The 26,779-nt window shown below is 46.2% G+C and overlaps 1 protein-coding gene across 1 annotated transcript; it reads right to left on the bottom strand.

Moving 5' to 3' along the window:
* Positions 1 to 24,890: 24,890 nt before the first annotated feature.
* On the bottom strand, positions 24,891 to 26,566 carry LOC145813548 (uncharacterized). The gene is made up of 3 exons (XM_082909084.1): positions 26,481 to 26,566; positions 25,647 to 26,394; positions 24,891 to 25,351 (listed from the first exon to the last, which is right to left on the bottom strand). Exons 2-3 carry the CDS (start codon positions 25,764 to 25,766, stop codon positions 25,067 to 25,069), a joined length of 405 nt encoding a protein of 134 aa, XP_082765210.1. The 5' UTR covers positions 25,767 to 26,394; positions 26,481 to 26,566; the 3' UTR covers positions 24,891 to 25,066.
* Between the last annotated feature and the right edge of the window lie 213 nt (positions 26,567 to 26,779).

Raw genomic sequence — 26,779 nt, 5'->3', positions numbered from 1 at the left:
TGAGGCAATTTATAAGTTTATTCTGTTTAAGAATGAAGTTGAGAATCAACTAAGTTGAAAGATTAAGGCTTTAAGAAATGCTCGTGGTGGAGAATTTGAATTGCCTTTTGTTAAGCTTTGTGCTCAATCTGGAATTATCCACCAAACTACAGTTCCTTATCCCCCTTGGTCAAATGGTTTTGTTGAACAGAAAAATAGGACATTGAAGGAAATGATGAATGCAATGTTGATAAGTTCTGGGTTGCCACAAAACTTATAGGGGAAAGCAATTTTCTCCGCAAATTACATTCTAAATAGAATACCTCAGAAGAAAGTGGATAAGACTCCATACGAACTATTGAAAGGCCACAAGTCTTCTTATAATTTCCTACGAATGTGGGGGTGTCTTGCAAAATTGGCGGTACCTACACCCAAGCGGGTTAGGATAGGTCCAAAAATTGCAGATTATAGGGTCCTGTTTGTGACCTGACCTTTGTTACATTTCGGACTCGGGTTTCGTGGTTTAATATTGTATCCATGTCTTGTTTTCCTCATTTAACTCTTTGAATTTGAGTTTTGGTACATGCTGGGCGTGTTTAGAACAGGTTGGTTGTTAGTTGGTCCAGATTGTTATTGCCTAAATTTTGGCTTCTTCGCTCGAGCGAGGCTTCTTGCGCTCGCCTGAGCGAGCCTTGTGAAATTTGCTTCTTTGCTCGAGCGAGGATTCTTGCGCTCGAGCGAGAATTGAGAGTTCTCAGGTTTCTTTCCCAGACACAAAATTTCTGAGAAGGTAAAGTTCTTCGCTCAAGCGAGGCTTCTTGCGCTCGAGCGAGCGTGTGCGTCTGTAAAACTTTTGAAGCTTTTCATTCTGCACTCGAGCGACACTTCTTATGCTCGAGCGAGGTCACTTGTTATGTCTAGTCACTCGAGCGAAGGTCGCGTATATCAGTTCGTAACAGCTCATTTTTACACAAAAATTTTACATCTTTTTGCCCCAAGACCCTAATTCGACACCTTCTCTCTCTAAAACTTGACTTCTCTCTACAAACACTCCAAGATCCAAGCATCTCTACCTAACTTCCTTTGAGAAAAAAGGTGGAGCACCTTGTGGGCTTTCATTTTATCCAAACAAAGCTTGATTTTGTGCATTTTTGAAGTTCTTCTTCATCTCCTTTGAGCTTTTACACTTGAGGTACGGATATTTTACACCTTGTTATGGTTTTTAACCCAGGTATTTGTCATTTTGTATCAATGGTGGAATTTGAAAAGATTTGGGTAAAGTTAGGGTTTAAATCTCAAAAGTTAAAGAGGGGTTTTTCCATCTTGAATTCTAAAATGACTATGGGACCTTGTGTATCTAGTGATAAAATTGTGAAATTTGGCCTTGGGGTTAATATTTGAAAAAGGGAGAAAATTGCCCTAATTTGTGTTGAATAATATTTTGTATAAATAATGAATTTAATATGAAAAATATGAAATTGGGGGAGTGTATGAATGAATGGTGTAATTGGATTTGATAAATCATTCACCTATGAAAATTGATAAATTATCTGTTATAAAGATTGTATATCTGTTTAGAAATATCTGTTTTGGGCTATCGGTGGAGGATATCTATGATTGTTGTAGAAATTGCATGTGGATTAGGTGAATTGAAACTAATCATTTAAATTATGTCATTGAATATGACGGTATGATTAATTCATTGAATATGTGTTGTAGATAGTCATTATATATGACGATGCTTTCAAATACATTGTATATGTATCATTGTTTGGGAGGAGATAGGAAATGTACTCCATATGTGAATATATGCTTTTAAATACATTGTATATGTGTCATTGTTTGGGAGAAGATAGGGGATGGACTCCATTTAAAATTAAGTTGGCCGGAGTGTCCAGGGTGAAAGTTCCAAAACCTTATATATATATATATATATATACGGGTGCCGATTCCCTCGGATGAAAATTCTATAAAATGGCAAAATTGAAGTGTTTGAATAATAGTTGTGTTTAATTGTGAATCACTGAGTTGTAGTCTCATTTGGATTGTTTTAGATAGCAATGAACTTATCTCATGAAGTGACTTGGAATTAATTGAATCAATATGAAATTGTAGACACCCCATTTTTGACCGTCCTCAAGACTTGGACGTCACTGTTTGAACACTCGGTGATTATCCTTGTTTGTGTTCGTTTGGAGTTCCCGGAGGCCTCGGCTCGCGCGCCTTGTCTCAGGATCTCCGAACTTGACCTTTTAGTGTCTGGTTTTGCACCAAACACTTGCATCTTGCCTTTGAGAGGCAGAGTGGGGCTTGTAGACCATCCCCACCCTTCACCGGCAGTGGCTAGATGCCACCGGCTGGTTTTTGCTGCCACCGGCAATATAGTTTGCAGGCCGGCACTCTTTGTTGCCGGTCAGCACTATTTTGTGCCGGTCGGCACTTTGTTTGGCCAAGATGGCATTTTTTTCCGGCCGATTGCTGTTCATCTGCTTTTGCAGATATTTTTAGACAGCTGTATAGCTTTTTGCTCCCCTCCATACACGTGTATGGAGGGATCTCCCTCTTGCAAAGCTTGTCTTGTAAGCTTTACAAGAGGCATATAGAGAGAAGCTCTCTCTAAGGCAAGAAGAAGAGAGAGCCTTTAGACATTTTTGAGGAGAGAAGACAGAGGAGAGCTCTGGTTTTTCCTAGGGTTAGGGTTAGATACACTCACCTATCTCTCTTTTCCTCTCATTTTGTACACTAGGTGTTTTGTGTCTCACTATTGCACACAAACACCTAGTGTTTCACCTTCCTCTTGGAGTTGAGGCTCTAAAGAGTGTGTTTTGAAATTTTGGTGTTGGATTCAAGCCAAAGGAGGCCATTGGAGCACCATTGTTGAAGAGGACTACAAGGGTGAGAAACTAGTCCCTTTTTCCCCCATTTTTGCATTAATTTTCTACTAGTCTTAGAGCTGTTTTTGTGATTATTGTATAACATAAAAAAGTTCTGTTTTTAAGCCCTCTTTGTTGTTTATTAAGAGTGTTTTGTTGTTTGAGGGTTGTTGACCACCCTTAGGCCTCAAAAGGCCTCATTTTGAGCCATTTTGTGTTAACTCCGGGATTTTGGTGTTGAGGTCTCTTCACCACTGAAATCTTGAGGGATTTCAGTGGTGAAGATGATGCTTTGAAGTCCCAAGAAGGAGAGGGCCACCCCCTCTCCTTGTTGTCCTTGAAAAGGGCATATTTTGGCCTCTTAAGGAAGCCTATGCTTGAGTGTGTGTTGAGCATATTTGGTTTGTTTTTCATGCTTATATATCCATGATATAACATGATTTCAAGTTGGTTTTGGAACTCCATGCATGTTTAGCATAGTTGCCATGTAATGCCTTATTTGTGCCTTAACATGTTCTAGGTTGTTAGCCTTTGTTGGAGCATGTTTTAGGCTTGTACTTGTGAAGTTTATGTGCTTATTTTGCCATGTTTTAGCTCTGTCCATAATCGTTTGGGTTGATCTTTGCATGCATTATATAGCTCCTTTGTATTTGGGCTTGTTGGCCTTGAGTATGTGCATGTGTAGCATGCCATCTTTGCATTGTTTTGGTGATTTGGGATCATTCTACATGCTATTTCAGTCCCATTTCCATGCTTGTTTGATTGCTTTGCATGCCTCTTTAATGCTTTGAAAGCATGTCTTGCAATGCTCCATGTTTTGGTGCCTTCGCATGCCTTTGTTTTTGAGCCATCTAGATGCCATCTAAGTGGTCTCTTGGGCCTTATGTTAGGTGCTAAAAACCTGTTTTAGGTTGCTTAATGCATGCCATGTTTGTTGTGATAAACATGCTTCAAAGCTTCATGACTTGCCTTAAGTACTTAGACCATGCTTGCATGCATTTGCTCGTCTTGTTTAACATGATTTGGCATCATTTTATGACATGATTTCAATGCTTATGTTGCATGCTAATTGTTCATGTTTGTCCCTTTCAAGTGTGCTTGAATGTTGTTTGATTTGTGCTTAAGTGTTAGTCCTTATGTGCATGTGTGTGTGCATGCCATTTAGCTCTCACTCTTTAGCACTTTTGGCTACTGTTTTAGGCCTTTTTAGAGTTGCCTAATTCATGTATAAGTCCATCTTGCCATCCATTTGCATTGCCATGTGTATGCTTGCATGATTGCATAAGTGCCTTGCCATGTCATGTTGCATTCCTAGCTTGTATGCCTAGGTTGCATTGCATCTTGCATGCATGCCTTGTCCCTTGACTTGGGTGATAGGGATTGGGAGTTTTGTTTGATTGGTTTGCATTGCATTTGAAACCAAAGTTGCATACTTGGTTCTTTGGGCCATCATGCATGGAAATGCGTGATTGGTGGTCCAAGAACCGAGGCACATGTCCCTTTGAGTCATTACAATGATAAGAGACATGGTTGGTGCATACATGCCTTGAAATATGCTGCCATGCCTTGTTTTGCCCTCTGTTGCTGTGAGTTGCAGGTTCTGCAGGAATACTCTGCCGACCGGCAGTGTAATGTGCCGACCGGCACTATTTTATCTGCCGACAGCTTCAACTTTGTGCCGATGGCCATACAACACTGCCGGTGGAAATTTCATCTAGCCGGTGATGATCCCCTCTGTCCAAGGATGTAGTCCTGAGGTTTTGACAACCTCCAAAGGAGGAAAGGGAGGAAAACAGAGGCAGCTTGCGCATGGCGGCACGCTTCTCGAGACGTTTTACTGTTTTCCTAAATTAGTTAATTTGTTAATTAATTAATTTGTAATATTTAATTAGCTTGCGTAGTTAATTAATTTGTAATATTTATTCGGTCCCTCCGAGTGAGGGCAAATCTGTAATAAGTGTGCGTGAGTGTGTGTATGTCTTCCAACCTCACTTCTTTCTACCCTTTTACTTACCCGCTTTAATGGTTAGTATTAGGGCACGTCTAATTTAGCATACCTCATGATATGCATGTGTGCATCCATGCATTTGTATTGCATGCATTAGGCTCGGTACATCACGCTAACTGCATCAATACTTCAAACCAAAAATTGAATATGTGATAATTGTGCATTTTCACATAACATGTTTAGGATAGTCGAGCCTATTCTAGCAACATCTTGTATGCGATGCATTAGGCACTTCACATGGACTTGGATCATGCATGTTTGCTAACAAGTTCTTTGTTTTGGCATGGAGTACTATGTAAGTATTTTAATGCTTTAGCATATCGCATGAGTGTGAATGTTGCCATGACAGCATGCTTAACATGTGGCTAGATGCTTATGTGTTAAACTGTTTTGAATGCCTGTGGGTGAAGGTTGGGTTGTTTGAGTTGGAAAAACTCGTTGAAATCCGTATTTTAGCCTACTTGCGAGTAGCAAATTCCAAAGCATTTTCAAACCGAACGGATATGCAATGTTTATTTCCAAATTAGGCAATCTAGTCTATACTTGTTTGCTGTGCGCATAACATAGTAATTCTAGGCTAATAAATGGAATAAGAACACGTAAAGTTTTCAAAAACGGATATCACGGTTAGTAGAGGCCGGTCTTCGGACCGGGCGAAAGGGGGTGCTCATAGCTGACCTTCCCCGATCGTACCTAAGCTCCCGAGCCGAGACAACTCCGGTGATGACGGACATGTGGCCTTCAGCACCGAGTCAGGGTTTCCTAAATTTCCCCATTTTAAAAATATTTAGGTGGCGACTCTGTATCTGGCAAAGCAGTCCATGTTTGGCACTACTTTTTCAAAAATCTGTTTCTCAAAACGATTTGCCAGATTTGGACTCTTTGGTTCAGATTAAGAACCGTGACACAAATTGAGTCCGAACAGTAGCAGCGAGGCCCACGCGGGCGCGTCTACAGTTTCTGGCGACTCTGCTGGGGAAATTTAGAGAGCTTGACTCGAACTCGTGATATCCTATTTTGATTTCATTTATGTGTTTCTTTGCATTGCATGTGCATTGGTGCGCCTAGGAACACAGTGTTTGCCATCTGCCATTCCTGAACGGTTTGCCGGAGGCTTGTCTTGTCAAGGCATGTCCATAAGGCTGACCGGCTATGGGCTCTGACAGTATGGGAACACAAACCTCGGTTTTACCGGGGCACCCCTTTTGACCATTCGACTTAGTGCATATTCGGATCCATAGTGACCATTCCAAGCTAGGACAGGTTGCTTACCCGATGCTAAGTTGTTTGAGAACCGCTGTGTGCGTAGTGAAACCCTAGCTCCTAACAAAATAGGACAGGGAAACCCTACCCCAACATAGGGGTGTTTTTTTCTCTTTACTTGCTATGTGCTTTTAAAGTGTTGCTCTACAGGAACGCACATGTCAGTTTGCAAGTTTGAGTATCAAACCTGGGGACACCGGTATCAGTATTAGTTGTAGGAATCAGTTATCCGCGGGTATCAGATTCAGTATTTTGGGAACAGAAATCTGGGAACAGTGATCAGCAGTAGGGTACAGTTGTTTGGCTACACCCGTGATTGATCAGTTTGGGCTGAAATGCTGTCTGTTTTTCTTTCAGTTCAGAGAGTTGCAGAGTTGATACAGAATAACCAGTGTCTCCCCCTTGCTGAGGCAGGATTTATGGCGGCGCCAAGTTCAGAAGAGATTGTGGTTATGACGGCTGTATCGGAGCAGGGAACCACTCCGCAAAGTGAGGCCAGCATCAGTATGTCATATCCGCCCAGGATGCCCGTTGTACACCCGGTCTGGACTCCCCAGTTATACCAGGCTCGTGAGCCCACCACCTTCGAATTGATGGGGATGATAGGCGATCTCCAAAGGTCTGTGGCAGACCTCGCCTATGGAATGTCGGCTTCACCGCCAGCGGCGCCGTATGCCGGGAATTTTGTACCACAGGAGCCCCCGCTACTGGGGCGGATTGTGATAGAGCTCAGCCAGCCAGAGGTGGCTTCCGGCTATAGCCACGACATGCCAGCACCAACCCAGGCCCTCGATCAGGCTGAGGCCAAAGGAAAGGACAAGGCAAAGATAGACGCCGACCCCATTGAGCAACTGCTGTGGCAGTCGAGGCTTTGAAGGCCAGAGGGATGAACAAGCAACAAACATCTGCAATAGTGACCAAAGCTGTAGATGATGCTTTCCCCGCTCCGATCAAAGGCAGCTCAAGCCAGACAGAAAACCGGGATGGGCCCCGTCATGCCCAGACAATTCCAGTAGCTCCCACCCCTGCACCGGGGAAGGTTCAAAAAGCCAAGGCAGCGCCAGCTGATCCTTTCGCCAGCGCATCTGGCAAGAATCCTCAAACTGCAAAGTACCTGCCCCGAGGGCGCAGGGTCTTTCACGACCTCCACATGCCTTTGTCTAGGGCATTGCTGATATTGGCGAAGAATGGGCATCTTAAGCCTTTGGAGTCCCGGCCACTCCCGAAGAATCTCCCCGCCACTCATGATGCTACCTTGTACTGCGCGTACCATCAGCAGTCCGGTCACAGTACCGATGGATGTTCCCGCCTTCGTCATGAAGTGCAGGATTTGATTGATAACAAGGTTATCCTACCACCCACCTCAGGCAAGCCCGTCACCACTCAGTTGTTGGATTTCGAGGGCTCAGATACTGCGAGTATGTAAAGTGAACCGCCTGCGGGCAACATTTGGTGTAGTTTGGATGTAGCGTCTGGCACGCATTTTTGAGCATCGGTGAAACCGAGTTTTGTAAATCCTGACTTGGATATCGAGTCAGTCTTTTTGTTTTGAGTCTGTCTCTTTGTCTTGAGTCAGTCTTTTGCTTAAGGGTCTGTCTTGTTGTATCGAGTCAGTCCCCGTTGTATATAATACCTGGTGATTCTGGGGTTGTTGTCCCGAACACCGTTTTGTTTTGTAATTATCTGTTTTTGTTTTGAGTCTGTTTCTGCCAAGGGGCCAGTTGCACCAACAGAGCCGATTGAAACAGCTGTTGCTATCTCAACCTTCATGCTTGTTTTCAGCATAAGGACCAGAGAATTTGAATGGGCTGACAGTACATCTCGCCTGCTCTCCTGTGTGCCCAAACTCATTGCATTAACCTAATTTGTTTCAAAAAACAAACTTTTGAACACTGCGGTGATGAAAACGAAGAAGAAGGAATTCCTCGGGTTTTGCAAAATTTTGATCATTTTGAGAGAAGGAGAGGCGTGCTAAGCCTTTTTATGAATGAAATCATGCTTGTCGGCGTGAGTACTGAGAAGGACCCTGGCCTGATCCAGATTGGTTCCACACTATCTTCGGTGCGAGCGATTCGTCGCCTTCTTAAAAACTTTCAAAAGCAAATGTTTTACGCGGCCCTGCGAAGACCTGTGTGGAATCACTCTTGAGATTGCGCAGCCTAGGATCGCTCTCAGTCTCAAGATTCAACCTATTTGTTTTCCGAGTTTGAACCCATTCAGAATATTCAGAAAGTTCAACAGACAAACGCCATGGAGGCCCGTGTGGCCGGTTTCGAAACAGTCCTCGAGCAGGAGGCACCAAAGCCGAATCAGAAGGAGTAGATCTCGTCGGAAGAAGCTCGTAGAGCAACCGGGATGGATTCTCCGTGAATCAGTGCAACAGCCGTTCTCCTAGATACAGAGAGGCTTCAATTTCAAAAAAACCATTTGGCATGGACTTGCTACACTTTTACCCTTTGAGAGGCTCGCTGGGCCGAAAACCCGGAAGGGCGGCCCAGGCAAAAGTTAGAGCAAGAGAAAAAAAAAAAAAAAAAAAAAAAGAAGCAAGCAACAATACAAAAAAAAGAAAAAAGAAAAAAGAAAAAAGAAATAGAAAATGAAAAGAAGCTCGCAAGGTCGAAAACCCGCATTGGGCGCCTTGGCAAAAGTGAGAGCCAAACAAAGTGAAGGTTAAAATACCCGAGTGGACCTTAACCGGAACTACGTAAGGCTTGATTCCCATGTTTGGGATACGTAGGCAACTTCATCATGAAGTCCAGCCCCCAACGCTTTCATAAGCGTCTCAGTCCATGCAATGGTTTCAATTTCATTCCAAAGTCCAGTGGCCAACACCCTTCAAGGTGATTGTGTCCATATATGTGTTGTGATCGTCTTCGTCATCTCTGTGTATGAGAGTTCGACCACCGCCAATGAAGACTGTCTGCGGATTGCTGCGGCACCATCCCAAACAAGGGGCAACTTTTCGTTGCCACAAGCCGTTGTGAGACGCCATTCAAACTAGGGGCAACTTTCCGTTGCCTCACACCCCCCTTCAAACCAGGGGCAATTTTCCATTGCCTCCGATCCGAGGTTGCGCATCTCGAAGAGTAAGTCCCATGCTTGTTAAGCATCAGCTGTTTGAAAAATAGTTTTTGAAAATTTTTACTGAGGTTGACTATTTTCTCGAAAACTATTTCATTTTCCAAAACTGGACCATTGTCTTGGACCCAAAAGGAAAATTTTCAGTGCTTGCTGCCTGACTTGCATGCTTTTCAAATCAAAAGTCGAACAAGTACGTTAATCCGACTCTCATTTTGATCAAAACCGTTTTAGTAGAAAGCAAAAACGAAAGAATGGTTAAAATGATGAACTAGGGGCACAGTTGAGCCAGGCGTTCTGTCTTTCCCCCGTCGTCGACGTACTTGCCAGAAGAGCACTCGACCCGCCAGAAGAAATAACCGTGAGCTAACGGTGTTGAGCATGAACCCACACCTTTCTATTTATCCATCAGTCACCCCGGGGAGGGATGAAAAATGAGAGATTGAAGAATAGAGAGGTGTAAGTTGAGAGAAAAGTGAGGAAAAGGATTTTGAGAGAAAATCCGAGCTTGAGAGCCGAGTGATGCGAGAATCACAAATCAGAAAGGGTGGGAAACAATACCCAGATTGAACTGGCTCCTCGTGGTCCGAGGTCTCCCATCTTCGTTTACGCGTCTGTGTGTCGTGTCTCTTTGATTTGACGATCTCGTCTTTTGTTTTCAGTCTTTTCCGAGCGCGCCTCGTTGTGTTTAGGTCGTGTACCTCTTTGTTTGAGTCCTCCCCGCTGTGTTCAGTGGTAGGCTCGATATCCCGGTTTGAAAAACCCTCATTCGATTTCAAAAATCGCTTATGCTCAGAATGCTGTGCCATTCTCTACATTTGAACGTGTCTCGACTCCAACCGGTTCCATCTTTGAGGTCCGTCCTGTCAGATTGGGCTGTTTGTTTGAGAATTGCCGTGTGCAGAATGAATCGAATGCTGTGTTATGGGCTGTATGCAGGTTAATCCCCAACAGAGTAAGGGCTGTGTGTCCAGAATCAGGCAGTGGGTTGCTTGGGTTATTTTGCTGTTGGCTGTTTAAGTCATCTGATTACTACAGTGCAAATGTTTAATTTTCAGACAACCAATCAATTCCATTTGCATTGAGGTGTAACATGATGAGATGCGATGCAATGCATGAAATGTGTAAATGTAAACACTTTTTCAGATAAAAAGTCTGTTTCATTTACTTAGCTTTTCAAATGTACAAGTTTTGGAAATAAAAATCTGCCTGCGGCAGTACAAGGTAATCTATCTACCAACAAAAAGAAAAGTACAAGGAAAGAAAGAAAAGATAGCAAAAATCTGCATCTATGTCCAGCGACTCCAAGGGCTGTCAGTCCGTCCTGGTCCTCTTCCTGGACGAAGGTCCAGGAGCATCATCAGCGTCGTCATCAGAGCCCGAGCTAGAACCGTCTCCGGTCTCCTCCTCCGATGACCCTGCCTCCGCCTCTGACTCCTCGTCGTCATCATCGTCCGGGACTGGAGCTCGCGAACTACTCCCGACGTGAGTACGCCCTCCCCTGGTACGGGGAAATATCCTGCCCTCCTCATCTCTCCCCCGAGCAGGGACAGAAGGTCTAGCTGGAGCACCTCCTGCCATGGGAATCTGGAAAGGAGGCTGAAAAAGTACACAAAAAGGGAAATGCATCAGTATACTGTAGACAGTTTAAAGGTGCAGAATGCAGTGTGTGAATACAGTGTAAGAATGCCGTGAGCAGTTTATCAGTGCAGAATGCAGTATATGAGTACAGTGTATGAACGCCGTGAGCAATTTATCAGTACAGAGTTTAGTGCAGAATGCAGTGTATGCAGTGTTCAGATACTGTGAGATCAGTGGATCGTGTGTTGTGCCGTGCATCAGATTATGTAAAGCAGTGTATGAATGGTTTGAGGCCAGTGTCAGAAGGACATACCGGTATGCTGTAGACGGCTAGAAGGTCAAATGTCCGCTGGAGCATCCCCATCATCGAGGCATTCATCGCCAACGACTGACGGGTGTACTCAGAAGAAGCCTGCAAAAGTATCAGATGCATCAATATTCTGTGGAATATCAAGTAAACTGAAATGAATAACTGTACAAAATGCAGTAGAACATACCGGCAGAAGGTCGGGGACGTCAATGAACTCGTGACCAGCCAGTGGAGGGGCGAAGGGGATCTGATAGGTCGACCCACCCTGCCCCTGGAAAGTCAGTACAGCGGGCAGGGCAGGCCAGCCAGCTCCTCGTCCTCCCCGCGCTCCACCCCTACCACGGACCCGGGCCCTCCTCGAAGATCCAGCCCCTGCTCCCGCTCTGGCCCCAGCCGCCCATGCTACAGGCCTGGCCCCCTCTGCTCGACGGCCGCTCAAGGGACGCATCAGGTACGTCCACACGTACTCCTGATAGTCGCCGGTGCCTCGGAAGCCGGCCTCCTCCCAGCCGATGGAGTAATCATCCAGCTGCTCAGTGGTCAGCCCCTCAGTCTCCCTCATCTCTGCAGGAGGGTGAGCCGGGACTATCTGCTCAGGTAACCCGCGGGTCTGGCGTAGAAAACGCTCCCCCAGGTACCAAGCCCGACAGACCGGGCCCTCTAGCAAGATCCGGAAACGCGAGGTCTCCTCAGCACCAGGGAACCGACCCCGCATCGCCGACGGCAGCGAAGCCCATGGCCGCCATGTGATCTGAAAGTGACAGACAGTTTGTTATCTACTGTTATTGAAATATGCAGTGGGAAAGCGAAGCTAAATGAACTGAAAGTAAAGCATACCTCGGCCGGAGTGATGGTGTCGAAATATCGACGGAAGAAGCCGAACATCTCCCGTGGTCGCCGGGTGCATCTCCCGTCAAAGCGACTTGAGAACGGGATAGCCGAAGGAGGCTCCGCAACTGGCACAGGTGCAAGCCTAGGGAAGTAGGCATAAACCCACAACTGCAAAATAGATGTCAGTATGACTATCAGAAAAAGCAGAATATGCAGAATGAAGCAAAAATGGCAGAGCCGTGTGTTGTGCAGTGTATTGTGTGCAGTGTACAGTGTGAACAGTGTACAGTCAGTGTAAAGCAGAATGTATGTGTGTGCCGTGTGTACAGTATACAGCAAGTGTAGAGCAGACTACAGTGTGTGCAGTGTACAGAGTACAGAAAATATCGAGACAGGAATGAAAAAGTGGAGAAGAAATGTACCTCCCAAGCCCGCCAGTAACCTCCAAGCAGCTGGCCGCTGCCGCGAGAAGCCGAGCTCATATAGCCGTACAGGGTGGCCAGAGCAGCGCCGCCCCAGTCGTAGTGCAAGATGTCCCGGACGTCCACCAGTGCGCTGAGAAGACAGAGAGGCACGGTGTTCGCCCGGTCGGCGAAGATAGTAGTCCCGAACAGGAACATGAGGAAGCCGCGGGCATACCTCTCCACGTCCTCCTCGGTCATCTGAGCCTCCTCCTCCAATGCGGGCTGGACCCGAAACTGTGTCTCGAACCAGGAGTACCGCACGAAGCCTGGATGAGCTAGCGGTGGCGCCTCCCCCAGTAGATGGACCTGAGCGGCGGTCCACTCATCCATGTCAGTGTCGAAGGGGATCGGATCACCCCCTACCCCGATGCCTGTGAGCATCGAGAAGTCATAAGGGGTCATCGTCATATCCCCCGCAGCAGAAAAATGGAAAGAATCGGTGGTGTCCCACCACCTCTCCGCCAAAGCGGCGAGAAGAGGTCTGCATGTGGAGAGCCTAGAGAGCCCTCGGCAGAAGGTGCCGAAGCCCGCTCGGTCCACGATGCGCTGGACCGCATCAGGGAGCTCGTCATACCACTCCCGAGCACCAGTATTCCCATACCCGCGAATGGTATGGGAACCCTCCTGCAAACAGAAAATGACAATTGCAAGACAACATTCAAAATGCAGTTTTGAAAAGACAGATATGGCATGTATGCAATTTTGTCAGATTCAGGCCAATACCGGGTGCCGGTGTGCTTACAGTAAAATACGTGTGCTGTGTCAGCGTGTTTAGGTGTTTCAGAACAAATGTGGCATGTATGCCGGTTTGTCAGGTTCAGACAAATACTGGGTGCCAGTGTGTATGCAGTGGAATATAGTGTGTGCCATGTGTTTGAGTAATTCAGGGCTAGTGCAGTGTGTGTGCATGTGTCAGTCTCAAGCAGATATCAGTTGTATGTATGTTTACAGTCAACTACGGTCTACGGCATATCAGATTTCAGCAGTTAGAGAATACAACTAACTATGGCAGTTTTGTATCCTACATTGCAGAAAGTAAAGCAGAAAGAAGAAAAATTACCTCGGAAGTGCCGAATGAAAGGTGGGAGGTAGGCTCGCGCAGCAGTAGCTCAGGCGCCGCGTATCTCTCAAAGCTCCGGAACTGACGCAGGCCGTCTGGGGGCAGAACGTGGATCGCCGGCCGGTAGGTCGCCGGGTCGAACGGGCGCTCGCTCAGTGGTAAGAGCTCGACCCCGGGATCCATCTCGTGGTCCGGGGGAGTCCCGCCACGTGGAATGTCGTCCGCCATGTAGATAATGCTGTGAAAATGGCCGGAAAAGGGAAAACCGAGCCGGAATGCGAAGAGTCAACCGGAAAGTCAACTCCTGAGAGGGTCGAAAATGGCCGGGAAGGCCGGAATGTGAAGAGGCACGGAAATGAAGAGGAAAGTGAGGGGAACAAACCCCGAAAAGGCGAGAACGCCGAACGAGGCACCGAAACGAGAATGTGATCGGTGGAAAATGTCCGAAACGCGAAGAGGATCGCGAATCCGACGATGAAACGAGCGTAGAACGCGAAGAAACGGGCGAAAAATAAGAGAGAAGCACTCTAGGGAGAGAGAACAAAGGTTTTCGGCGGTGAAGAATGAGAAAATAGGGCATGAAGCCCTATTTTATAACACCCAAGGTGAAAAGACAAAACTGCCCCGCACCAGCAACTGTTTGCCGGTCGGCAATGTTTTGTGCCGGCCGGCACTTTTTTGTGCCGATAGAATTGTTTTTGTGCCGATGGCCAGCCGGTGGCCTCATCTTTCGGCCGGTGGGGTTCCCACAGCCTTGTTTAGGCCATATGAGAAGTTAGTGGTCTTCATAGCTCAAGAAAGTGCAAGAAAGTGCATCTCCGACATTCAACCGGCCTCCGTTCTGACCGCGGGCCGTGTCTCCAGTGCGTGGCACTCGAATTCATGCAAGGTGTATCCTTTTTGTATCCTTTTGAATTCAAAAGTTACCCCATGTGTGTTGCACAAGTTCATCACACTACTTCGATGCATTACATCACGCTGTCGTGCGTCACACATTTGCATTGTTATGCACGTGTTACATGCGTTATAACACGCACCCCTTTGCATTGTTGTGCACATTTCTCATGCATCATCATTGCATTCCCATTCCATGCATTGTCATGCATTCCGGAATACGTGCGTTGTTGCGCATTTAAGCCCGTTTACATTCCGTGTGGCATGCATGTCGCACTTACCATTGCACTGTTTTGTGCATTTCAAACCTCGCGCTGTTCTGCGCATTGCACTGTTTTGTGCATTTCAATTTCGCGCTGTTTTGCGCATCTCATTGCATTTTGCATGCATTCCATCGCACTGTCCTGTGCACTTGCGTTGCCTAACGCATTGCGCTATTTTGCGCATCATACCGTCGTGCAATACCGCCGGTCTGGCGAGACCTTAAACACGCATGGTCTGGCGAGACCTTAAACACGTACGGTCTAGGAGACCTTAAATCCTTGGAAGGTGTAAGACCTTTAGTGTTCGCATTGTCGTACACTTTGAAAGCCGCGTGTTGTCGCGCATTCCATGCAACATGCATTTCATACATCATGTGCATCTCAAAAAAAAACAAACAAAAACATGCATTGTCATGCATACATTTTGCATTCCGGTCTAGGAGACCTTAAATCCTCTGAAGGTGCAATTCCTTCGGTGTTTGTCGTGCCCGAACGACTTTTCGGTGGCCTGGTAAAGCCACCTGTCTGTGCTTGCGATGAGTTCCTAGAAGACCAACTGGGACGGTGGAAACTAGAGTTCGAACGGCTTATGCCTAGAACGCAAAGGTTCGGGAGTTCCGAGACTAAAGTCTGGTTTAAATACCCAGAGGTTTACCCTCGGCTTGAAATCTGTATGGAAGCCCCATAGGTTGAGGCGGCATGTCTACGCCTCAGTTCTGGATACTGAACCAACCTAGTATATCACCCTGTTGGTAAGATAGGGAAAGTTGCAATCATAGTCATTGCATCATAGTGCATTGTCATGCATTTGCATTGTAGATTGCATGCATTCATTGCATCACTTTCCGCCTTTGGCTTGCGCCTTTCCAGGTTGAGCTTGGTCCGGTATGTGCCCTTACTTTTCATGTTAAAACACAGTTCTGTATGTGTATCACGCCGATTCCACGTTGATATGTTGGTTGAGGGTTGCGGCACCTTTTCTGTGTTACACATGGCTCGTACGTGTGCATGCCTTTCCTAGGCAAAATTTGGTTTGGCTTGCGTGCCATATCCATTGTATCCATATCCATTCCATTGCATATTTGTAGATATTGCATTGTAGATTGCATGCATTCATTGCATTACCTTCCGCCTTTGGCTTGCGCCTTTCCAGGTTGAGCTTGGTCCGGTATGTGCCCTTACTTTTCATGTTAAAACACAGTTCTGTATGTGTATCGCGCCGATTCCACGTTGATATGTTGGTTGAGGGTTGCGGCACCTTTTCTGTGTTACACATGGCTTGTATGTATGCATGCATTTCCTAAGCAAGATTTGGTTTGGCCTGCGTGTCATATTCATCCATTACATTGTAGTGTAATTTTTGCATCCAGCATTAGGATCGTAGTCCTTTCTCCAGCGGGTTGTTTCCCCACTTATGTCAATTCCACCCAATGCTTGTTCTTGCGTCTGTCTACAATACTCATAGTTCAGTTGACCGTTCTATGGTAGACAGACTTGTTACCTCCATCAATCTATTTGACATAGGTGTGGTTTCGAACCGTTCGTGATTGGATCACGATTCAAATGCTTTGCATGTAGCTTGCATTGTTTCGAATACATTGCATCTTCATTTGCATTGTTTATACATTGTTTTGTATATATTGCATGTCGTCTTGCATCCATTTTGCATTGTCACGCATGTTGCTAACAATATTGTACCTGTTAAGTTTGTTTTCTTTTCAGGCACGATATTGTATGTATGGTTCATTTGAAGCTGGTGCAACCAGACGAGCCGCACAGGTATTGTATCTCCCGAGTGAGACGTATTGAGAATTCCATAATTCTCTTACATCCTTTCTGCATTGTAGTGTAGTTTGGCATGTTAGCTTAAAATTGTCGCATGTTTGCTTCATTACAGCTTTCTTTGCATGATCATAAGCTATGCTCGGCCCTGTGCATTGTCTTGCATTTTGCCCCTGCCTCCGGGCGCATACCTTATTTGTATTGTATGTTTGTCTAAGTCTTCGGCCTTGTCAAAAATGGGTCGTCTCTGGGCTTTGACATTCACTCCCGTCATTGTTATGACTTTCGAGTTCTGTCAAAGAGGGGCAACTGTAGACACCCCATTTTTGACCGTCCTCAAGACTTGGACGTCACTGTTTGAACACTCGGTGATTATCCTTGTTTGTGTTCGTTTGGAGTTCCCGGAGGCCTCGGCTCGCGCGCCTTGTCTCAGGATCTCCGAACTTGACCTTTTAGTGTCTGGTTTTGCACCAAACACTTGCATCTTGCCTTTGAGAGGCAGAGTGAGGCTTGTAGACCATCTCCACCCTTCACCGGCAGTGGCTAGATGCCACCGGCTGGTTTTTGCTGCCACCGGCAATATAGTTTGCTGGCCGGCACTCTTTGTTGCCGGTCAGCACTATTTTGTGCCGGTCGGCACTTTGTTTGGCCAAGATGGCATTTTTTGCCGGCCGATTGCTGTTCATCTGCTTTTGCAGATATTTTTAGACAGCTGTATAGCTTTTTGCTCCCCTCCATACACGTGTATGGAGGGATCTCCCTCTTGCAAAGCTTGTCTTGTAAGCTTTACAAGAGGCATATAGAGAGAAGCTCTCTCTAAGGCAAGAAGAAGAGAGAGCCTTTAGACATTTTTGAGGAGAGAAGACAGAGGAGAGCTCTGGTTTTTCCTAGGGTTAGGGTTAGATACACTCACCTATCTCTCTTTTCCTCTCATTTTGTACACTAGGTGTTTTGTGTCTCACTATTGCACACAAACACCTAGTGTTTCACCTTCCTCTTGGAGTTGAGGCTCTAAAGAGTGTGTTTTGAAATTTTGGTGTTGGATTCAAGCCAAAGGAGGCCATTGGAGCACCATTGTTGAAGAGGACTACAAGGGTGAGAAACTAGTCCCTTTTTCCCCCATTTTTGCATTGATTTTCTACTAGTCTTAGAGCTGTTTTTGTGATTATTGTATAACATAAAAAAGTTCTGTTTTTAAGCCCTCTTTGTTGTTTATTAGGAGTGTTTTGTTGTTTGAGGGTTGTTGACCACCCTTAGGCCTCAAAAGGCCTCATTTTGAGCCATTTTGTGTTAACTCCGGGATTTTGGTGTTGAGGTCTCTTCACCACTGAAATCTTGAGGGATTTCAGTGGTGAAGATGATGCTTTGAAGTCCCAAGAAGGAGAGGGCCACCCCCTCTCCTTGTTGTCCTTGAAAAGGGCATATTTTGGCCTCTTAAGGAAGCCTATGCTTGAGTGTGTGTTGAGCATATTTGGTTTGTTTTTCATGCTTATATATCCATGATATAACATGATTTCAAGTTGGTTTTGGAACTCCATGCATGTTTAGCATAGTTGCCATGTAATGCCTTATTTGTGCCTTAACATGTTCTAGGTTGTTAGCCTTTGTTGGAGCATGTTTTAGGCTTGCACTTGTGAAGTTTATGTGCTTATTTTGCCATGTTTTAGCTCTGTCCATAATCATTTGGGTTGATCTTTGCATGCATTATATAGCTCCTTTGTATTTGGGGTTGTTGGCCTTGAGTATGTGCATGTGTAGCATGCCATCTTTGCATTGTTTTGGTGATTTGGGATCATTCTACATGCTATTTCAGTCCCATTTCCATGCTTGTTTGATTGCTTTGCATGCCTCTTTAATGCTTTGAAAGCATGTCTTGCAATGCTCCATGTTTTGGTGCCTTCGCATGCCTTTGTTTTTGAGCCATCTAGATGCCATCTAAGTGGTCTCTTGGGCCTTATGTTAGGTGCTAAAAACCTGTTTTAGGTTGCTTAATGCATGCCATGTTTGTTGTGATAAACATGCTTCAAAGCTTCATGACTTGCCTTAAGTACTTAGACCATGCTTGCATGCATTTGCTCGTCTTGTTTAACATGATTTGGCATCATTTTATGACATGATTTCAATGCTTATGTTGCATGCTAATTGTTCATGTTTGTCCATTTCAAGTGTGCTTGAATGTTGTTTGATTTGTGCTTAAGTGTTAGTCCTTATGTGCATGTGTGTGTGCATGCCATTTAGCTCTCACTCTTTAGCACTTTTGGCTACTGTTTTAGGCCTTTTTAGAGTTGCCTAATTCATGTATAAGTCCATCTTGCCATCCATTTGCATTGCCATGTGTATGCTTGCGTGATTGCATAAGTGCCTTGCCATGTCATGTTGCATTCCTAGCTTGTATGCCTAGGTTGCATTGCATCTTGCATGCATGCCTTGTCCCTTGACTTGGGTGATAGGGATTGGGAGTTTTGTTTGATTGGTTTGCATTGCATTTGAAACCAAAGTTGCATACTTGGTTCTTTGGGCCATCATGCATGGAAATGCGTGATTGGTGGTCCAAGAACCGAGGCACATGTCCCTTTGAGTCATTACAATGATAAGAGACATGGTTGGTGCATACATGCCTTGAAATATGCTGCCATGCCTTGTTTTGCCCTCTGTTGCTGTGAGTTGCAGGTTCTGCAGGAATACTCTGCCGACCGGCAGTGTAATGTGCCGACCGGCACTATTTTATCTGCCGACAGCTTCAACTTTGTGCCGATGGCCATACAACACTGCCGGTGGAAATTTCATCTAGCCGGTGATGATCCCCTCTGTCCAAGGATGTAGTCCTGAGGTTTTGACAACCTCCAAAGGAGGAAAGGGAGGAAAACAGAGGCAGCTTGCGCATGGCGGCGCGCTTCTCGAGACGTTTTACTGTTTTCCTAAATTAGTTAATTTGTTAATTAATTAATTTGTAATATTTAATTAGCTTGCGTAGTTAATTAATTTGTAATATTTATTCGGTCCCTCCGAGTGAGGGCAAATCTGTAATAAGTGTGCGTGAGTGTGTGTATGTCTTCCAACCTCACTTCTTTCTACCCTTTTACTTACCCGCTTTAATGGTTAGTATTAGGGCACGTCTAATTTAGCATACCTCATGATATGCATGTGTGCATCCATGCATTTGTATTGCATGCATTAGGCTCGGTACATCACGCTAACTGCATCAATACTTCAAACCAAAAATTGAATATGTGATAATTGTGCATTTTCACATAACATGTTTAGGATAGTCGAGCCTATTCTAGCAACATCTTGTATGCGATGCATTAGGCACTTCACATGGACTTGGATCATGCATGTTTGCTAACAAGTTCTTTGTTTTGGCATGGAGTACTATGTAAGTATTTTAATGCTTTAGCATATCGCATGAGTGTGAATGTTGCCATGACAGCATGCTTAACATGTGGCTAGATGCTTATGTGTTAAACTGTTTTGAATGCCTGTGGGTGAAGGTTGGGTTGTTTGAGTTGGAAAAACTCGTTGAAATCCGTATTTTAGCCTACTTGCGAGTAGCAAATTCCAAAGCATTTTCAAACCGAACGGATATGCAATGTTTATTTCCAAATTAGGCAATCTAGTCTATACTTGTTTGCTGTGCGCATAACATAGTAATTCTAGGCTAATAAATGGAATAAGAACACGTAAAGTTTTCAAAAACGGATATCACGGTTAGTAGAGGCCGGTCTTCGGACCGGGCGAAAGGGGGTGCTCATAGCTGACCTTCCCCGATCGTACCTAAGCTCCCGAGCCGAGACAACTCCGGTGATGACGGACATGTGGCCTTCAGCACCGAGTCAGGGTTTCCTAAATTTCCCCATTTTAAAAATATTTAGGTGGCGACTCTGTATCTGGCAAAGCAGTCCATGTTTGGCACTACTTTTTCAAAAATCTGTTTCTCAAAACGATTTGCCAGATTTGGACTCTTTGGTTCAGATTAAGAACCGTGACACAAATTGAGTCCGAACAGTAGCAGCGAGGCCCACGCGGGCGCGTCTACAGTTTCTGGCGACTCTGCTGGGGAAATTTAGAGAGCTTGACTCGAACTCGTGATATCCTATTTTGATTTCATTTATGTGTTTCTTTGCATTGCATGTGCATTGGTGCGCCTAGGAACACAGTGTTTGCCATCTGCCATTCCTGAACGGTTTGCCGGAGGCTTGTCTTGTCAAGGCATGTCCATAAGGCTGACCGGCTATGGGCTCTGACAGTATGGGAACACAAACCTCGGTTTTACCGGGGCACCCCTTTTGACCATTCGACTTAGTGCATATTCGGATCCATAGTGACCATTCCAAGCTAGGACAGGTTGCTTACCCGATGCTAAGTTGTTTGAGAACCGCTGTGTGCGTAGTGAAACCCTAGCTCCTAACAAAATAGGACAGGGAAACCCTACCCCAACATAGGGGTGTTTTGTTCTCTTTACTTGCTATGTGCTTTTAAAGTGTTGCTCTACAGGAACGCACATGTCAGTTTGCAAGTTTGAGTATCAAACCTGGGGACACCAGTATCAGTATTAGTTGTAGGAATCAGTTATCCGCGGGTATCAGATTCAGTATTTTGGGAACAGAAATCTGGGAACAGTGATTAGCAGTAGGGTACAGTTGTTTGGCTACACCCGTGATTGATCAGTTTGGGCTGAAATGCTGTCTGTTTTTCTTTCAGTTCAGAGAGTTGCAGAGTTGATACAGAATAACCAGTGTCTCCCCCTTGCTGAGGCAGGATTTATGGCGGCGCCAAGTTTAGAAGAGATTGTGGTTATGACGGCTGTATCGGAGCAGGGAACCACTCCGCAAAGTGAGGCCAGCATCAGTATGTCATATCCGCCCAGGATGCCCGTTGTACACCCGGTCTGGACTCCCCAGTTATACCAGGCTCGTGAGCCCACCACCTTCGAATTGATGGGGATGATAGGCGATCTCCAAAGGTCTGTGGCAGACCTCGCCTATGGAATGTCGGCTTCACCGCCAGCGGCGCCGTATGCCGGGAATTTTGTACCACAGGAGCCCCCGCTACTGGGGCGGATTGTGATAGAGCTCAGCCAGCCAGAGGTGGCTTCCGGCTATAGCCACGACATGCCAGCACCAACCCAGGCCCTCGATCAGGCTGAGGCCAAAGGAAAGGACAAGGCAAAGATAGACGCCGACCCCATTGAGCAACTGCTGTGGCAGTCGAGGCTTTGAAGGCCAGAGGGATGAACAAGCAACAAACATCTGCAATAGTGACCAAAGCTGTAGATGATGCTTTCCCCGCTCCGATCAAAGGCAGCTCAAGCCAGACAGAAAACCGGGATGGGCCCCGTCATGCCCAGACAATTCCAGTAGCTCCCACCCCTGCACCGGGGAAGGTTCAAAAAGCCAAGGCAGCGCCAGCTGATCCTTTCGCCAGCGCATCTGGCAAGAATCCTCAAACTGCAAAGTACCTGCCCCGAGGGCGCAGGGTCTTTCACGACCTCCACATGCCTTTGTCTAGGGCATTGCTGATATTGGCGAAGAATGGGCATCTTAAGCCTTTGGAGTCCCGGCCACTCCCGAAGAATCTCCCCGCCACTCATGATGCTACCTTGTACTGCGCGTACCATCAGCAGTCCGGTCACAGTACCGATGGATGTTCCCGCCTTCGTCATGAAGTGCAGGATTTGATTGATAACAAGGTTATCCTACCACCCACCTCAGGCAAGCCCGTCACCACTCAGTTGTTGGATTTCGAGGGCTCAGATACTGCGAGTATGTAAAGTGAACCGCCTGCGGGCAACATTTGGTGTAGTTTGGATGTAGCGTCTGGCACGCATTTTTGAGCATCGGTGAAACCGAGTTTTGTAAATCCTGACTTGGATATCGAGTCAGTCTTTTTGTTTTGAGTCTGTCTCTTTGTCTTGAGTCAGTCTTTTGCTTAAGGGTCTGTCTTGTTGTATCGAGTCAGTCCCCGTTGTATATAATACCTGGTGATTCTGGGGTTGTTGTCCCGAACACCGTTTTGTTTTGTAATTATCTGTTTTTGTTTTGAGTCTGTTTCTGCCAAGGGGCCAGTTGCACCAACAGAGCCGATTGAAACAGCTGTTGCTATCTCAACCTTCATGCTTGTTTTCAGCATAAGGACCAGAGAATTTGAATGGGCTGACAGTACATCTCGCCTGCTCTCCTGTGTGCCCAAACTCATTGCATTAACCTAATTTGTTTCAAAAAACAAACTTTTGAACACTGCGGTGATGAAAACGAAGAAGAAGGAATTCCTCGGGTTTTGCAAAATTTTGATCATTTTGAGAGAAGGAGAGGCGTGCTAAGCCTTTTTATGAATGAAATCATGCTTGTCGGCGTGAGTACTGAGAAGGACCCTGGCCTGATCCAGATTGGTTCCACACTATCTTCGGTGCGAGCGATTCGTCGCCTTCTTAAAAACTTTCAAAAGCAAATGTTTTACGCGGCCCTGCGAAGACCTGTGTGGAATCACTCTTGAGATTGCGCAGCCTAGGATCGCTCTCAGTCTCAAGATTCAACCTATTTGTTTTCCGAGTTTGAACCCATTCAGAATATTCAGAAAGTTCAACAGACAAACGCCATGGAGGCCCGTGTGGCCGGTTTCGAAACAGTCCTCGAGCAGGAGGCACCAAAGCCGAATCAGAAGGAGTAGATCTCGTCGGAAGAAGCTCGTAGAGCAACCGGGATGGATTCTCCGTGAATCAGTGCAACAGCCGTTCTCCTAGATACAGAGAGGCTTCAATTTCAAAAAAACCATTTGGCATGGACTTGCTACACTTTTACCCTTTGAGAGGCTCGCTGGGCCGAAAACCCGGAAGGGCGGCCCAGGCAAAAGTTAGAGCAAGAGAAAAAAAAAAAAAAAAGAAGCAAGCAACAATACAAAAAAAAGAAAAAAGAAAAAAGAAAAAAGAAATAGAAAATGAAAAGAAGCTCGCAAGGTCGAAAACCCGCATTGGGCGCCTTGGCAAAAGTGAGAGCCAAACAAAGTGAAGGTTAAAATACCCGAGTGGACCTTAACCGGAACTACGTAAGGCTTGATTCCCATGTTTGGGATACGTAGGCAACTTCATCATGAAGTCCAGCCCCCAACGCTTTCATAAGCGTCTCAGTCCATGCAATGGTTTCAATTTCATTCCAAAGTCCAGTGGCCAACACCCTTCAAGGTGATTGTGTCCATATATGTGTTGTGATCGTCTTCGTCATCTCTGTGTATGAGAGTTCGACCACCGCCAATGAAGACTGTCTGCGGATTGCTGCGGCACCATCCCAAACAAGGGGCAACTTTCCGTTGCCTCACACCCCCCTTCAAACCAGGGGCAATTTTCCATTGCCTCCGATCCGAGGTTGCGCATCTCGAAGAGTAAGTCCCATGCTTGTTAAGCATCAGCTGTTTGAAAAATAGTTTTTGAAAATTTTTACTGAGGTTGACTATTTTCTCGAAAACTATTTCATTTTCCAAAACTGGACCATTGTCTTGGACCCAAAAGGAAAATTTTCAGTGCTTGCTGCCTGACTTGCATGCTTTTCAAATCAAAAGTCGAACAAGTACGTTAATCCGACTCTCATTTTGATCAAAACCGTTTTAGTAGAAAGCAAAAACGAAAGAATGGTTAAAATGATGAACTAGGGGCACAGTTGAGCCAGGCGTTCTGTCTTTCCCCCGTCGTCGACGTACTTGCCAGAAGAGCACTCGACCCGCCAGAAGAAATAGCCGTGAGCTAACGGTGTTGAGCATGAACCCACACCTTTCTATTTATCCATCAGTCACCCCGGGGAGGGATGAAAAATGAGAGATTGAAGAATAGAGAGGTGTAAGTTGAGAGAAAAGTGAGGAAAAGGATTTTGAGAGAAAATCCGAGCTTGAGAGCCGAGTGATGCGAGAATCACAAATCAGAAAGGGTGGGAAACAATACCCAGATTGAACTGGCTCCTCGTGGTCCGAGGTCTCCCATCTTCGTTTACGCGTCTGTGTGTCGTGTCTCTTTGATTTGACGATCTCGTCTTTTGTTTTCAGTCTTTTCCGAGCGCGCCTCGTTGTGTTTAGGTCGTGTACCTCTTTGTTTGAGTCCTCCCCGCTGTGTTCAGTGGTAGGCTCGATATCCCGGTTTGAAAAACCCTCATTCGATTTCAAAAATCGCTTATGCTCAGAATGCTGTGCCATTCTCTACATTTGAACGTGTCTCGACTCCAACCGGTTCCATCTTTGAGGTCCGTCCTGTCAGATTGGGCTGTTTGTTTGAGAATTGCCGTGTGCAGAATGAATCGAATGCTGTGTTATGGGCTGTATGCAGGTTAATCCCCAACAGAGTAAGGGCTGTGTGTCCAGAATCAGGCAGTGGGTTGCTTGGGTTATTTTGCTGTTGGCTGTTTAAGTCATCTGATTACTACAGTGCAAATGTTTAATTTTCAGACAACCAATCAATTCCATTTGCATTGAGGTGTAACATGATGAGATGCGATGCAATGCATGAAATGTGTAAATGTAAACACTTTTTCAGATAAAAAGTCTGTTTCATTTACTTAGCTTTTCAAATGTACAAGTTTTGGAAACAAAAATCTGCCTGCGGCAGTACAAGGTAATCTATCTACCAACAAAAAGAAAAGTACAAGGAAAGAAAGAAAAGATAGCAAAAATCTGCATCTATGTCCAGCGACTCCAAGGGCTGTCAGTCCGTCCTGGTCCTCTTCCTGGACGAAGGTCCAGGAGCATCATCAGCGTCGTCATCAGAGCCCGAGCTAGAACCGTCTCCGGTCTCCTCCTCCGATGACCCTGCCTCCGCCTCTGACTCCTCGTCGTCATCATCGTCCGGGACTGGAGCTCGCGAACTACTCCCGACGTGAGTACGCCCTCCCCTGGTACGGGGAAATATCCTGCCCTCCTCATCTCTCCCCCGAGCAGGGACAGAAGGTCTAGCTGGAGCACCTCCTGCCATGGGAATCTGGAAAGGAGGCTGAAAAAGTACACAAAAAGGGAAATGCATCAGTATACTGTAGACAGTTTAAAGGTGCAGAATGCAGTGTGTGAATACAGTGTAAGAATGCCGTGAGCAGTTTATCAGTGCAGAATGCAGTATATGAGTACAGTGTATGAACGCCGTGAGCAATTTATCAGTACAGAGTTTAGTGCAGAATGCAGTGTATGCAGTGTTCAGATACTGTGAGATCAGTGGATCGTGTGTTGTGCCGTGCATCAGATTATGTAAAGCAGTGTATGAATGGTTTGAGGCCAGTGTCAGAAGGACATACCGGTATGCTGTAGACGGCTAGAAGGTCAAATGTCCGCTGGAGCATCCCCATCATCGAGGCATTCATCGCCAACGACTGACGGGTGTACTCAGAAGAAGCCTGCAAAAGTATCAGATGCATCAATATTCTGTGGAATATCAAGTAAACTGAAATGAATAACTGTACAAAATGCAGTAGAACATACCGGCAGAAGGTCGGGGACGTCAATGAACTCGTGACCAGCCGGTGGAGGGGCGAAGGGGATCTGATAGGTCGACCCACCCTGCCCCTGGAAAGTCAGTACAGCGGGCAGGGCAGGCCAGCCAGCTCCTCGTCCTCCCCGCGCTCCACCCCTACCACGGACCCGGGCCCTCCTCGAAGATCCAGCCCCTGCTCCCGCTCCGGCCCCAGCCGCCCATGCTACAGGCCTGGCCCCCTCTGCTCGACGGCCGCTCAAGGGACGCATCAGGTACGTCCGCACGTACTCCTGATAGTCGCCGGTGCCTCGGAAGCCGGCCTCCTCCCAGCCGATGGAGTAATCATCCAGCTGCTCAGTGGTCAGCCCCTCAGTCTCCCTCATCTCTGCAGGAGGGTGAGCCGGGACTATCTGCTCAGGTAACCCGCGGGTCTGGCGTAGAAAACGCTCCCCCAGGTACCAAGCCCGACAGACCGGGCCCTCTAGCAAGATCCGGAAACGCGAGGTCTCCTCAGCACCAGGGAACCGACCCCGCATCGCCGACGGCAGCGAAGCCCATGGCCGCCATGTGATCTGAAAGTGACAGACAGTTTGTTATCTACTGTTATTGAAATATGCAGTGGGAAAGCGAAGCTAAATGAACTGAAAGTAAAGCATACCTCGGCCGGAGTGATGGTGTCGAAATATCGGCGGAAGAAGCCGAACATCTCCCGTGGTCGCCGGGTGCATCTCCCGTCAAAGCGACTTGAGAACGGGATAGCCGAAGGAGGCTCCGCAACTGGCACAGGTGCAAGCCTAGGGAAGTAGGCATAAACCCACAACTGCAAAATAGATGTCAGTATGACTATCAGAAAAAGCAGAATATGCAGAATGAAGCAAAAATGGCAGAGCCGTGTGTTGTGCAGTGTATTGTGTGCAGTGTACAGTGTGAACAGTGTACAGTCAGTGTAAAGCAGAA

The sequence above is a fragment of the Camellia sinensis genome, chromosome 15, assembly GCF_055761805.1.
Source record: "Camellia sinensis isolate YWXY chromosome 15, ASM5576180v1, whole genome shotgun sequence".
Taxonomy (NCBI): Eukaryota; Viridiplantae; Streptophyta; class Magnoliopsida; order Ericales; family Theaceae; genus Camellia; species Camellia sinensis.
Note: the sequence above shows the minus strand (reverse complement) of the source record. Positions and strands in the feature narration are given on the sequence as shown.

What these genes read in the sequence shown, in the direction of transcription:
- LOC145813548 (XM_082909084.1), bottom strand. Translation starts at nt 25,766, where the DNA reads ATGCATCTGATACTTTTGCAGGCTTCTTCTGAGTACACCCGTCAGTCG. An exon ending in TAGCCGTCTACAGCATACCG is followed by an intron (nt 25,352 to 25,646) that starts GTATGTCCTTCT and finishes GTACTTTTTCAG; the next exon opens with CCTCCTTTCCAGATTCCCAT.